Source organism: Channa argus, chromosome 2 (assembly GCF_033026475.1).
Source record: "Channa argus isolate prfri chromosome 2, Channa argus male v1.0, whole genome shotgun sequence".
Lineage (NCBI taxonomy): Eukaryota > Metazoa > Chordata > Actinopteri > Anabantiformes > Channidae > Channa > Channa argus.
The window spans coordinates 325,042-340,321 of record NC_090198.1 but is presented as its reverse complement, the minus strand read 5'-3'; the positions used below and the strand labels follow the sequence as shown (position 1 = coordinate 340,321).

The window sequence follows — 15,280 nt, the reverse complement described above, 5'->3', positions numbered from 1 at the left end:
CTCTTGAACTTATGCCATGCAGAGAATCCATGGCAAAACTCATGATCATGGCAGAGAAAACAGCAATGACAACATATATGACCAGTATGTACAGCTAGGTACAAAAGCATCCTTTACTTTAAAATGGCATGTAAGTAACTCCAACCATAACATGACATTCAACTAGTACAAATATATCATCATCAAGACCAGGGGTCTCAAACTCAAATTACCTGGGGCAGATTCTGGGTGAGGCTGGGCCTCATCAGGTATTGCACCAAAAAAGCTTTGTTAAAAAAATCTAATCTTCTCAAACATCACTACTATCAGTTCAGTGTGTTCTTCTGAACATGGCTTCTCTTACATACTTCTTGCTGCCAGAGACCTGGCAGTGCTTCCTCTCACATAGTTGAGCCGCATTTGGCTTGAGGAAGGAATCAGTTGAGACCCTTTGTATGGCTTGAAGATGATTTTCAGTAAGTCTGGACCTGTACTTGGACTTATTAAAGTTCAAGTTAGAGAACGTTTTGCACAAATATGTGCTCCCAAAAAGGCACAGCCTCAGGGGAGCCAGGGGTCAATTCTTTCAAAAATTGCTTGTCTGCTCTTCCACTCATCTCCCTGAACTTGGCTTTAAGGTCAGAGTTGCACTGCAGGTCAATGAGCTCCATTTGAAGCACAGGAGGGGCATCTTGCACATTAAAGAAGAAGGGATCATGTCGGGAGCCATATACTTCCACTGTGATTGGTAGGTTCGCTCAGCTCCAGCTTGCACAAAAAAGGAACCTCCCACACACAATGTGATAAAGTTCCATTCATATAAAAACTCGCGGGCCCCTCTAACATTAGATTCAAGATTTAAAGATTAAAAGTGTTTATTGTCATATGCACAGACAAAAAGCATGTTTCCCTGCACAATGAAATTCTTACTTTGCAAATGACACTCACAACAAATGTCATACAGTAAAGTAAATAAAAATAGAAAAAAAAAAAAGAAAAAAAATAAGGGCAATAAAGTTGAGGTAGTGCAGTTCTGAATAAAGGTTATAAAAAGTGTGGTAGTGCAGTTTGAAATAATGAATGTGCAAAAGCAAAATGTAAATCAATGTAAACAGTTATGTCCATGTAAACAGTTATGAAACTTTCATATCGTCATGCAGGCCACAAAATATCTTCTCACAGGCCGCAATTGACCCCTGGGCCGGGAGTTTGAGGCTCCTGATCAAGACTGTTTATATTAAAAAAATGAAAATTACATTGGTGCAAAAGTTGGCACCCACCTTAATAAAGTCAGTAAAGTGCTTTATTTTGTCACTATGCATACATACTATACTATGAAATTGGGTCAGGTGATCAGACCTGGACCACGGTGAATGAGAACCAACCTGACCTGGTCCATAACAACCATGTTTTTAGTGGTAGGGGAAACATTAGCACCCGAAGGAAACCTTCTGAACCCGGGACCTTGTTGCTGTGAAGCAAGTGTGCTAACCGCTTTGCCACCAAAGTGCCACTTTAAATTAATCACAAATTTACTTTCTTTCTTTAAATTCCTTATTTCGGTAATTACTATTTGTACAGGAAGATGATGTGCATTAATTATGATGTTAATGAAAAAAAACATTGTTTTATTCTTTTTGGCCTTTCAAAGTAAGGGAAATAAAACTTGTGCAGCCAACTGTAAAGGAGGGTAGTTGTGGCAAGCTTAGATAGTATTTCCACAAAAGCAGACATTTAAACCAAGCTGTACTGAGGGTATGGCCATTAAAGCAACTATGCAAAGCCTTAAAACAAGAGAAGAAGTCAGCGGGAAAACAGACATCTATAACCAATAAGAAAATGCTCCTATTTTCTTTTCAAAACAGCTATTGTAGGCTTTGATAACAAAACCAAACCAGGGCTGCACAAGAAGATAATGCCAAGGTACAGTATGAAAATTAAGGGTCAAGTTTAAATCTAAATTACTGTTATAGTTGAGTAAACTAAGAAAACATAATTGTCCAAATTTACAGAAAAATTGAATCAAAAAGGTGTGTTTCTGCGCACTGAATCCCTTCAAACTTGTGTCTGATGTGTAGGAGATATCCTGCTGACATGAAGAGTAACAGCAAATGTCCTTGCTGTATCTCTTCTTTAAATCTACCATGAAGGAGTCATGGCTTATAAACCACACAGAACAGGGTTGGATGTCATCCATTTCAGATGCTCTAAACATTAATATGAACAATAACACATTGTAAAACATTCTTCAACCCTTTGTCCCTAATTCCCTAGCACTGCAAGTCATCCACAAACACAGTACATACAGGTTTAAGTGCCTACATCATTAAATCAGCTAGATGAAACTGGGCAGATGGTGTGAATTTATTAATCTTGTATGATGTGTTATTGCACACTGCGTGTTGTAATATGCAGTGTGTCCTCTCTGGTGTCTCTGCTCACAATGGATGAGTAAGCCAATTATCAACAATGTGGACCAGGTTTAGGCATTGACAATTTCAATAACATTTAATCAACAATAACAAAAGGTTATAATTACATTTTGGCCATTTCTAAAATCATTTGGGAACAACCAAATCAGGGCTCAAATTAGGGAAATTGAACAGTGGCTATCTAGCTTGAGTGTCTCTAAATATGGATAAATGCGGAACTAAAATGACTGTCTGATTAAGTAAAATCAAATTAGATTTATATGAGTTAATAATTTAGTAATTAAGTAATTTTTCAAAGAAAATTATACATTAGTTTAACTAAAGGTTATCAAATATGAGAATAGGACCATTAGTATATATCTGGGTTGGTGGCAGAATCTTGTGCTCCTTGTTTTATAGATGAAAAGCATAACTGTTACTTACTCCTTTATGCCACATAGGTGAACACAGTCAGCCATGCTGTTGCACTGAGTGACACCTTTCCTCATTACCAAGAGCACACTGTTTAGTAAAAAGGCCATATTATTATTTTTTTGTCTATATAGAGAACAGCAAAGTTCCAAAACATAATGCTAAACGCATGTAAACACAGAGAATTTACACAATTTTCCGACAAGCCTTCATGTGAACATCATCTTTCCATAAAGGTACCTCCATATTGGGTCGTACACACCTGCTCTTAAATTACACCCGTGGTTCACCGCTCTGCTCCGCCCAACAGCAGCCCAACTGGCTAATCAAAGCAGAGTTGACTTGGGGTGAAGGAGGCCTTAGAGAGAAAGGATAAAACAAACCTTTTCACACAGAGATGTAAAAAGAAATACTGGATATGGGCCCATTATAAGAAAAAGCTGTTTATGGAATTGTAAATTATCCAGAGCAATTTCAATAGAGCATTGGAATAAAAATCTAAACATGAAATTATCCATAAGATGACCTCTTTAAAGCTACCCCATTAACAGTGACCTGAGCACCTAATGAGAATTAGTTTTCACATGTTTGAGTAATGTTTGCTAAAATCCACTGTGGGCCGCTTTAAAAAGGCTTGGGCAAAGAACCACAGACATAGCAGAGGCAAAAAGAAAAGAAAAACAAAAAGGTAACTGACAAAAAGATGGCTTTTTTGTTTTACATGTTATGTGTTTTCCAGATAATTTCCTGTAAAGATTCCAAAAATGTATTTAGTTGTACTCTTACTATTTATTAATATTAAATGTTCCATTTTGCATATGCAGTTCATGGGGACATAAATTGTAGAGAGTAATTAAGTATGAAATAATTTACATTTTTAAAAAACAAGTATGAAATAATATACTTCAGTATCCATTTTTATAGAATGATGACTAAATCATCAAACAATTTAATCCCACAGCAACAAAATTTTAAATCTTGCCCTAAAAAGGCAAACTGTTTGCAGGCAGTGTGACTTAGTCGGCAGTGCCAGTACACAAACACCATGTCGGCTTTCTGCATGAGGTGAAAAATCCACACTGATCAGGCTGCCTGTCTACCTGCAACTCTGTCTGTAGTACAGGCTTTACTCAACAACACACATGCTTATTGGCACAAGCAGGGGTGACTGGATCATTCCAAAGACTGACACAAACACAGACAGATACACGATCGTCTAATCCAGCTGGATGTAGCAATTGGACAATCCAAGTTGCACACCGTCTTTGTCACGGAAAATTTTCTTCCACTGCCATTTAGACAATGATGACTATCAAGCTGCATGTTCTGTAGCTGTAGCTAGTTAATCTTTCTGAGTAAATAAAGATACCGGCATGTATAGAAATACAAGCCACAAGTAAAAATTTGGAAATCTTTTTGACATTATTTAAAGAGAATATTCAATAGACAGTGTTCCAAAATCTAATTAATACAAAACACAAAGATGTGATAAGAGAGAGAGAGAGAGAGACAGACAGAGAGGACTCCTTCAGACCACTGGAGCTGTGGTGTCAGTAACTCATGCTCGCCTGAATGTCAAAAAAGCTCTGACCTCATTCTGAGCATGACATGCTGCAGGCCAGGCTACCTGCCAGCAATGTCACAAAGAGCTTAGACTATCATCTGGCCAATCAATGAGCCACCCAACCAAGCTTGTCATCAAGCGGCCAATCCACTTGATTATGGGCCAGTCAACTAGCTAAGAAACCCTAGAAGGGGCCATCAAGTCAAATTACCTGTACAACCCAGCACACTAAACAACAAGCCAGTGATCAAGTGATCTGCCCAGACATCAAGCCAGCCACCCTGGGAGCTAAGTAGCCAGGCAGCCTGGCCAGCCCCTGTGCTCCTTTGTTGTCTCTGTCCTAAGCTGTCCGGCCTGGCTCTAAACATAGCTGTGGCATAACACGTGGACCTTTTTTCTTCAGCTGGAATGCGACAAATACACTGCAACAGGCAGAAGAATGTACTCCCCATCCAGTTCACTAACACTGACATGACAGGGACAAACTTTTCTCTCAAATAATGCCTCAGACCGCAACTAGTCCTCCAAACTATCAATTATTTATATTTACAGTATGTTATCTTCTGCCCCTTCTTTGTCACAGAACTGAAAAAAAAGGCCTATAAAAACTGTAGACAGTGATGGGCTTTCTGTAGGAACGAGTTAACTGTACTTGCAAATAATGTAAGCAACCTATTGTTCACTACAATTAGGAACAGGAAAATAAATCACATTGTCACTTTTTGCAAAACAAGATATAACAAAATGCAGTATGTATCGAGTAATCTCGTTATGTCATTAATTCCCCAATATAACCTTTGTTCATGTTTTTCTTACTTTATGATGTCAGGTTATTAAGAAATAATATTCGTATTTTGTGGCTCATGTGGTTTATTCAAATATACACTAAGGTAAACCAGTGCCAGAAAATGAAAAAGATATTATTAGAAGCTGTATGTTACAGCTCTACCACGATTCCCTGTATTAGTTGGTGTTAGCCAGGTGAGGAGCAGTGCCTGAAGTTCCGTTTTTTGGACATCAGAACAGAGGATCTTTCTCTTCATGCTCTCAGGCTAAATGCTGTTTGGTAAACTGTACATGGTCTGTGGCTTCTACCCATCCCCTCTACCATAAAGGCCTGACTGACAGAGAGCTGCTGAAGTGGATATTGTGTCAGCAGCTACTCTCATCTCCACACAGGAGCTCTAAAGCTCTGTCATCTTGGCTGTCTTTCAATTTACAATTAGGCCACTGTGCTCCTACGAACATTCAAAGCTGGAAATACTTTTATACTTACTGTACTTTACAATGAACTGTTGCCACAATAATGTTATGGAGGTCTACAGAGTTTAGATTAGCTGTTTTCTGCTTTCACTTTCTTTGTATGTGACAAAACCTGGGTTAACTAGACCCTGTAAGATTCAGCTTTAGTTCAATATCTGGATTGCCACAGCTGCAACTTTGCACATTTAGCTTGAGAATCTTGGTACTGACTAAGCTACCAAAGGCAGAAATGTCTTTGATTACATTTGTCACCAGCTGCAAACTTCTCTTACAATCTTTGGTGATGTTGTCTAATATATGTATCCTAGTGCACAAAATACCAAAAGTATGCCAGCATGCACTTGGAGCAGGGCATAGCACACGTGAATGCGTTTTGACCCAAGTGGGTCATTTTAAAGAACCCTTTTCACCAGATCCTGAGCAAAAGTAGCCACCATGTTCTTAGATTTTAGGCCACCAACCATATCTGATTTAGTAAAATTGCCACAGGAGCTTGGTGCCTCTCAAGTACTAAGAAAGAGTTCCTCGAGGAAAATCCTGCTACATCAAATCATTTGCTTTCAATGTGTCCTTCTGTGCCTCTGCTCACTTTCAAAAATGTTTAGCTTAAATCAATTTCTACTGCCTCTTCACTGTGTTTACAAGTGGAATATTTGTTCAAATGACACCTAATATTGGTACATTACTGTATATTGCTAGTATTAGATCTCTACAGCTTTTCTGGTCAGTTTTCCTGACTGAAAGTGTAATCAGTGTAAGTGCCCTCAGCATGCTTTAGATTATGGTACAGTAAGTATAATGTTGCCACTGCAGCACTGAGTTACCTGTGGGCGGCACCTTTTCATTAACATTCATCGGCATCAAAAAAAATATGTACAATCAGGGCCAGCAGTTATTTTCATAAGCAGCATTTGACTTAACCTGTGCAGACTATTCCATGTGTCATGTTAGCACTCATGCAACAGCATTAAGTCACTTACGCAACTCACAACTGGAATACTCATACACACACACACACACACCACTCGATTCCTGCAAAAATACACATTATAGTAGAAGGCTTTGTATTATTTTAGAAGCAGTACCTGCAGAGTGGCTCTTCTAACTCTTGTGTGAAGTGATTGATTTCTAGTCCCACCCAAGGGAAGCAACTGTGCACAATGTACAAAAGCTTATGATACATGCAACCGTTGATAATATTAACTTGGAACTAAGCTATGAAAGAAGAGGTTAGTTTGGCTGTAATCTTTTCCCCTGTATGATATAGCAGCAGGTTTTATTTGTATATTGACGCTATGAGAGATGCGGTATCCTCAGAATTTTGTGTTTAGAGTTGGCTGTTGACTAGATGGATGTTCTATCCAGGCAGCTGCACGTTAAGGATTTATTAGTCTACATGTTTCTGTTTGGCTGCTAACTGATGAGCTTTACATTCTACACACCTGTCTGGAGAGCTAAATCTTGCTTTAAGAGATAAGGATTTAATTCTTTTAAACACATTTTTTTCAAGTACAACATTTTTCAGTAACAGAAAAATGCAAATATATGCATCCTCTAATTGCATCTCTATCTACAGTAATAATTTTCTATGTACTCGTGCAGAAAGGATTAAAACACTGCGAATAAAATAATTTGATTCATTAGTATAAAAGTATAAAAAGTATTTATGTTCTTGCTAAGAGTTGATCACCAGAATCAGGTGTCCACTATCTTCTGAAGCTCAATGAGGAAAAGGAACAGGTACCAATTGAGAACAGAAAGGGAGAAGCAGCCAGCACAGCTCTAGAGGTCAAATAGTTTAAGTAAAAAATCTTTAAAGAAAGTAAACTTAGAAGATCTGCCAACATCATTTCAGTCTGCAGTATAGGACCATTATAAATTTAATAAAACCTATGTTAATAATAGAAAAAAAGTGCTGGATGAAACAGCGACTTTGTGTCACAGTATGTGCAACACTTGTGGTTAAATGCTAATAGCAATACTTTCGATATAATCAACCATCTGCTCTTGTAGAAGATGCAGGATTTTAACATAGGACTGAATTATAATATTTTATCTTGCCAACACATCAGCAACACCGTAATAAAAACAGAATGAACTGCAGAGTGTGCATTGTGTGTTTAACTAATGCTACACCACATTAGAGTTTAATCCCTATTGTGCCCATTTTAATATAAAAATTGGCCTCTGTAGCTTTTTTAAAAACGTTTTATTAATGCTACAGTGGTTAACTTAGTCCAGTGCTTGTGTGGGACCCAGAATCAGTCCTGTCTGCTCTTTCTCCCACGTCTGAAACAGCTGTGCTGAGCTCTTTGCACTCCACCACAGTCTGATAATACAACCCCAATTCCAAAAAAGTTGGGAAGATGTGTAAAACCTAAATAAAAACAGAAACCAATGATTTGAGAATCTCATCAACCCATATTTTATTCACAATAGAATATAAACAAAACATCAGACGTTGAAACTGAGAAATTTTAACATGAGACACACACAAGAGCTAATTTTGAATTTGATGGCAGCAACACATCTCAAAAAAGTTGGGAGAGGGCGATGTTTACCATTGTGTAGCATCCCCTCTTCTTTTAACAACTGTCCGCTGAAAGCAAGCTGGATGGTCCCACTCCTCTTTAGTCTACAGGACACGGCAACCATGGTTTTCAAAAAGAATTTCAAATTTTGATTAATCTGACCACAGAACAGTTTTCCATTGTGCCTCAGACCATTTTAAAGGAGCTTTGGCCCAGAGAACATGGCATTTCTGGATCGTGTTCACATACGGCTTCTTCTATGCATGATACAGCTTTAACTTACATTTGTGGATTTCAAGGCAAATTGTGTTAACAGACAGTGATTTCTGAAAGTGTTCCTAAGCCCATGCAGTGATGTCCAGTAAAAAATGCCTGTTTTAATGCAGTGCCACCTGAGGGCCCCAAGATCATGTGCATACAGTTCTGCCTTCTCCCTTACACACAGAGATTCCTCCTGATTCTCTGAATTTTTTTGATGATATTATATATTATAGATGGAGAGATCTTCAAAGTCTTCGCAATTTCATGTTAAGGAACACTTTTCTGAAAATGAAATAATATTTTCCATGAAATGGTAAAATATCTTTTTCAACATCTGATATGTTGTTTATGTCATATTGTGAATACAATATGGGTTGATGAGATTTGCAAATCCTTGCATTTAGTTTTTATAAAATTTTTCACATCTTCCCAACTTTTTGGGAATTGGGGTTCTATACTTACTTGAAGGGCTGTACAAACCACAATAAATAAGAATGCTAATAAACTTAGGATACCTGCTCACAAAGTTTTCAGAAGTAAATATGCAACTTTGCCAGTGCTGTTCATTGACTTTGTGTCAGGGTATGCTTCCACAACTCCTATTCACATTTAGATAAGACAACATAATTATTGTGTAACTTTATATTCTAATCCTAAATTTAAAGGAAAACTGTTGGTAACTACTTGCCAATAAATCAAACACATGATGAAACAGGAAACATTAACCTAACAAATGTGTTGTTTTTTTTACATTAAAACATGGCTCAGGTGTCGATTTTCACTATTCGCTGTTTTCATACTTGGTGATCTTTTGGAAAGTGGTAAAATGATAACATTTTGTTACATTCAACCTAGAACACAGCACTAAGACATTACTTTCAGGATAAAGTGACATCAGAGAAACATGACTGTTTTGTCCTCTGTTTGAGTACATTTACAACTGCTAAAAAAAAAAACTTCAAATAGCTTTATGGATAGAGGTTTGTGTACTGCAGTGTCCCCTTCTCGTCAGCTAGCAGGAGTAGGTTTAGAGCTTGGAAATCCCGAGAGTTACTAAAGCATGGTAGAAGACAGAGCGTGACTGATCGCCTGCTGTTAATTTTCTTTTTTGTTGCCTTGGACATTATTTATTAAGCATTATTATTTTGCTTCAATAGAGATAGAAAATCGTTAATTCAGAGCTATGGAAAATTGTGGCGAGCATTGCTGTACTCAGCATATTTCTATTTCAATATTTGAAACTTTGAATTTTACCTGTAAGATGTATGTTATTTTATTTTGATTTGCATCATTATTTGTTTTCAGTTTTACAGTGAGAGAAAAGGAAAGTAAGCCACTAAACATCCAAGAAAAGTTACGGCTTGCGCTTATTGGAGGACTTTACCTTTACATTTTAGCTAACTGTCTAGCATATAACAAAGGTTCAACTCTTGCCAGTACAGTACAATGACTCAAACCGTAAATTTTGTGAACAGTTCTACCAGCACCTGGTTCTGTCTAAATCTGCAACAATCTCCCTACCAAAGCTCACTAAACTGAAACAGTATGTATTGTTTACTAAAATAACTTCAATTCATACAAAACCAAAGCGATGGTATATTGTGATTTTTGGTAGACATGTGGGACAGGCGTCTTGGCCAGTTTAAGACACATCCAGTAGTTTTGAGATCGCACAGAAGTTGCTAGGCAACCAGTGGAGAGCCAAAAAAAAGGTCCCCTCACCCAGACATCCAATTTATACTTTTCTCTTTATACAGATTCAATAACTGGACTATTTTTACATCTTGTGGTATGAGACACAAAAATTACTCTTCATTTGGCTTAGTTTTGTGCATGTGGGACTTCAGGACCACCACATCCTGTTTAACACAGAGCAACTATTAAATTGCCACGCCATCTATGTTATAGGGGCAAACGGGAGAAGGAGAAAGACAGATTGTAAGAGAAACATGAAGTGAATTAGAGCTATTTAACCTATCTTTTAAAGTTTTTTGTATTTTTCATATCCCAACATGGGGAAAAAATATTGCCATTTCAGTTTTCGCCAATACCGTGCAGCCCTAAAGTCTGACCTAACTTAGTTTGTACTATTGATTGTTGGTATTACATTTCTGATTCAATTTGTAACACAAAAAAGGAAGATGATTTGTGATTTGCAGTACATGAAAAGACAGTGGAGCAGCTTGCTCAACATACCTGGATAAACAATGCTGCAGTGCTGCATGACACAGACACTCGAATTCAGCCTGAATCGCAGGCACAGAGGACAATGTGGGATAAGACAGTACAGTGCGACAAGGATGCCACCACCATTGCTCAAATGCAAAAACTACTGAGGGACTTGACAGACTGATACCAAAGAAAGCAAAACAAGTTATAGCAAGAAATCACTGTGTGGGAGCCACAGTTCTAGAGCTTCCCCCAACTAAATGACACAGGAAATAAGTTTAAATAAACAGGCTGAAGCTCATATCAACTGAGGAAACACATTTCAGTCTTATTACTTTTGATTGCTATCATAAAATATTGTATTGTGGCAAAATCATATCGTGGGTTGTTGGAACATTTAAAGTCCCTAAGAGCCTTTGCAGTTGTCCACCTCACTACTGAAGTGGGCCAAAAAATTTGCTGCTGAAAAGGAATTACCTTTCTTACCTTCACTTGTAAGTCCCTTTTGATAAAAGCATCTGCCGAATAACTGAAAATGTCACTTCAATTCAAAATGCAGGTTACAAGATGAACTGGTGTTTTTACAAAAAGTCCAGATTTGTTCTGGAAACGGCTCCAAATGCAGTTTTAGTTGAATTTGAAAAGTAATATGATAATGCAGCAGCACAGGCTAGACAGAGAGAGGCAGCAGTCAATATGTAACGTAGCCAGATAGCAATGGTCCTAAGATTGGAAATGGATGTGCTCTCTGTTTTTTTCAGAGCTGAATGAACACAAACTGCATTCATCCTGCACTACATATCACTCATATACATAGACAAAGTCACTACACTGGAGCCCTGAAAAGACCCTGAGCTAATCATCTGGCAAAGAAAGAAAACGCCAGATATAAAAAAGAATGAAATTCTAATACAAAAATGCAGATATCATATAAGGAGCATAGTTAGTAATACAGATGCACTATGTGGGATTTTCCTTGTGGTTGGAAATAGTATAAAGAGATAAGCAGAGACACAGCGACATGTTTTGAGATTTTCCACACAGACTGACCGGTCTCGGAGGTCGTCCAGACAGCGCTGAAGATGAACCTCACCAGCAGTGACCAGAACATGCTCTCCCGTTTCTTGGATCAGGACTTCAGCACAGGGATCCGCTTGGTTCAGCAAACGCATCCCACGCACCAGCTTTGGCATCTCACCTAACATACAAACAAACACGGTGGAGACCAAAACTGATTTGTTTAAAGTAGTGGTTTACTGGCCATAGCATCTACTGTGGAGAAAAAACTGCTGCAGTACTTTGAATGAAGTTTGTCTGTGTAAATCTATTAAACCTGACTGAACCTAATCATCCAAGTGGCCATGAATATATTTTTATAACTTTGTGACAGCAAATTAAAAGAAATAAGAGTAAGGGTTCTATTTTAATACTCGAAGCACAGTGACCAGACTGGCACAGTGTGTGAGTGTTTCCACCTGCTAGTTTGGTTCATGTACCAATGAGTTCATAAACTGTTATTATTATTAAGTAACAGTAATCACAAAGTGGGAATATGGGAGTCATGGCTACTGTGAGAGTGTCCTCAAGATTGTCTTTCTGACAGCTGTGTGAACATGTGTCGAAGTGTGACAATAGATTGTAATTGTATATTTGGTGAAGTAAAAGAAAATACATGCATGGTGGAATAGTACTGGAGCAGTAATATATGAACACGCTGTGAGAAGTTTTTATCCCCGTTAGTGATCTCTACATGGTATAGAAATGTTCTTGACTGAACAACAAATTACTGTATAGATGTGAAAAATGAGACCTACTTGGGTGTTTGGGTTCTATGGCAACCCGTACAATAGGCGTAGCCTCAAAGTTGAGTGGGGTGAAGGGCGGACAGGCGGGGGAGGTTGACAGAGTGGCTGACTTTAAGATGTAATCCTCCAGACCTCCGACTCCTAAAAGCGCAAAGGACAAACATTACAGTGCAGTTAGTGGATGTCCAGTGTTGTAAAATGAAGAGCAAAAAGTAAATTTTTGTTTTGGTGCCAAAACCATAGAGTGACTGATTTGTTCAAAAAACATTATTGTGAGCTTTCACTGTTCAGTGGCCTGTGCAGTCACTACACCTCAGCTCTATCAAGCATCTGTGGATTATGTGGACAAGGGTGTTTGCAGCCATGAACTGTGCAGTAACCAACAACACAGCCTCTAATCAAAAGCCCAAGTAAAACCACGCTGTTCTGGAGGCAAACAGATGTACTGTAAGTTTCTATATACAGTACTATAGGTGTAGCTTTGTAATAAACCAATATTCTACTCAACTCACATTAATCAGATCAATCAAGAGCCAATATAATATGCACAAAGAATAAATACATATGAAACAATTCACAAAAACAAATTACTAAAATCTTTAAAATTTCAAATATAAAATTAATCTACGTGTCCAACAACAGGACACAGTAAATGTTCACAAATCTAAGCAGTATTTCAGTATATATTCCGCAGTATATTATATGTAGTAAAATGCTGTTTACCGCTGCTGCCAAAGGGACAAGCCCCATTGCTTAAAGTTCATATAGTTGTGTAACCACAGCAATTTAGACTTTCTCTGCACTGTGTCACCCTTTAAACTCTCAATCTCTGAAAAAGCATTAGTGCACTAAAGCTGCTACCGCTCTGCATCTCCTCTGAACATTCTATGAGCACTCGTTTTTGTAAAATTACATTCCCTTCTCAGAACATTGATCCTGGTAACACTGAGCATCAATTCACCACCCACTTGTGCTATGTAAGACTTTCAACAAATGTACCTTTAAGGATGAAGGTAGCAGTTTACACTGCAGGAACCGCTGTCATGGAGAACAGAATGAGAGTTTACTGGATGAAAATGAGAACTGAATCAAAAATAGTAAACAGATAAATGAATTATCTGAAAGTACTTTTGAGACCTTAATTGACTCTAAGGTTGTTTTAAATTTCCACTCTCCAGTTCTGAACCTCTTTCTATACCACAATAACTTAACATATACTGAAATTAACCCTGTGCACATTTGAGTAATATTACTACTGTCCGATTTTTAAAAGGCGTACTTTATATTTCAGAGTGACTGAAGGGACAAGGAGACAGAACAGAGATACTGCTCAGGTTATTTTTTCTAAGGGCACAGTACTACAAATACATAAGATTGGCAACTGCATTAAAATAAATCAGCTAATTTAAAACTGGATCAAACACTAATAACTAGGTTACTCCAAAAATTACACAGTGCAATTTTCAGTTTCTGCACAAACAAATAAGAATATGCATAGTTCATAAAGAAAATTGTGCATAAGAACAGTATACAAAGACCCTGGTAACTAAGCTGTTAACTAGGCCGATTTGCAGGAGCCAACTTGCCGTGGGTGTTATGTGGGTAAGGTTTGACACTCAAAAAACAAAAAACAAAAAAATAAAGAAAGAAGCAAAATCTAAAATATAACAGCAAGATACAGACAGAACTTGCTAGAACATCCTGAGATTTATGTGGAAAGGGATAAGAGGAATCAACAAGAGGACCGACGTTTGTGTTCATCGATTCTTCTCCAACCTTTAACAACACCTTGGTCCACACTGGTGCAGACGAGCTCCTCTCATGACTCATTTCAAAACTGAATGCTGTGCTGCAGGCAGAGTACTACTAGTAGCTCAGTTGCAGATCTCAGTGCATTTCAGCTGTTCTTCACACAATCCTGTACATAAATCAATGCAAAGTATTCATCAGTCCTGGATTTACCATAGGACGTTAATAAAAATTAGTTTAGTGACTGCTAGTCTGAACTAGAGCTGTTCAGTTAAGAAGTGAGATTTCAACTCAAGTCAGACCTACATTAATTAGGAAAAATGGTAACTGGAAACCTGACTTAGGCCTAGACTCTTTTGAGATTTGACTGGGCTGAGTAACTGGACTCACTAATGACTAGTGGAGCTCACCTAGGGAAAAATGCTGCATGTCTAAACATATACAAGCACCAACAAGCTGGTTTGGCTCCTTATGACACAATCTAGAGTAATGACATTGTCATTTCACCACTCAGTCAGTGTCTGTCTTAAACATATGGTGTCTATGGGGTTTAAATAATGGATGGATGAATAGATCTAAAGTAGAGCAGCTGTAGTGACAGAAATAAAGAGGGACTGTTTCAGACTGCATGATGTTGGACCCTACAGTGCATCTTTGTAAAGCAGTGCTGCATGATTAATATGTGAGTAGGTGAAGGTGACAGCAATCAATTCAGAAGAAGGCACTGTAAAGTTTAAGTGATTTAATAAGTGGATTTGTCTTTGATTAAACCCGTAAAACAGGTCTTGACCACCTGTTAAATTCATCTGTACCTAACAGAAGATAAGATAAGAAGATAAAGGTAAGATGGAGTTTGTGAGTGTAAATGTGAGCAGCTAAGGACCTTAACAGCGAATGTCAAAGAACTAGGGTCCAACTAGTGCTGATGGTGCAGGAAACACTACAATAACTAGGCTAAAGAATATTCACTGACGGCCTGACCATCTGCTTGGTGAAGTCACAGACCTAAAATATATCTGTTTGTACCACTGATTCTTGATTAAGGCTCGAAGCATACTTCAGTGCAGACACATTTTAGAATTGCCACCTTCAGGCGTGAGCATTTCCTGCCACACA

The 15,280-nt window shown here is 38.0% G+C and overlaps 1 protein-coding gene across 3 annotated transcripts in view; it reads right to left on the bottom strand.

Moving 5' to 3' along the window:
• efl1 (elongation factor like GTPase 1) overlaps positions 1-15,280 on the bottom strand; it is a 108,650-nt gene that overhangs the window by 28,671 nt on the left and 64,699 nt on the right. For all 3 annotated transcript variants that reach the window (XM_067493516.1, XM_067493508.1, XM_067493524.1), the window contains exons 16-17: positions 12,425-12,556; positions 11,661-11,808 (exon numbers count right to left, since the gene is read on the bottom strand). In XM_067493516.1, coding sequence (XP_067349617.1) covers positions 11,661-11,808; positions 12,425-12,556 — 280 coding nt within the window. The remainder of the gene's footprint in view (positions 1-11,660; positions 11,809-12,424; positions 12,557-15,280) is intronic.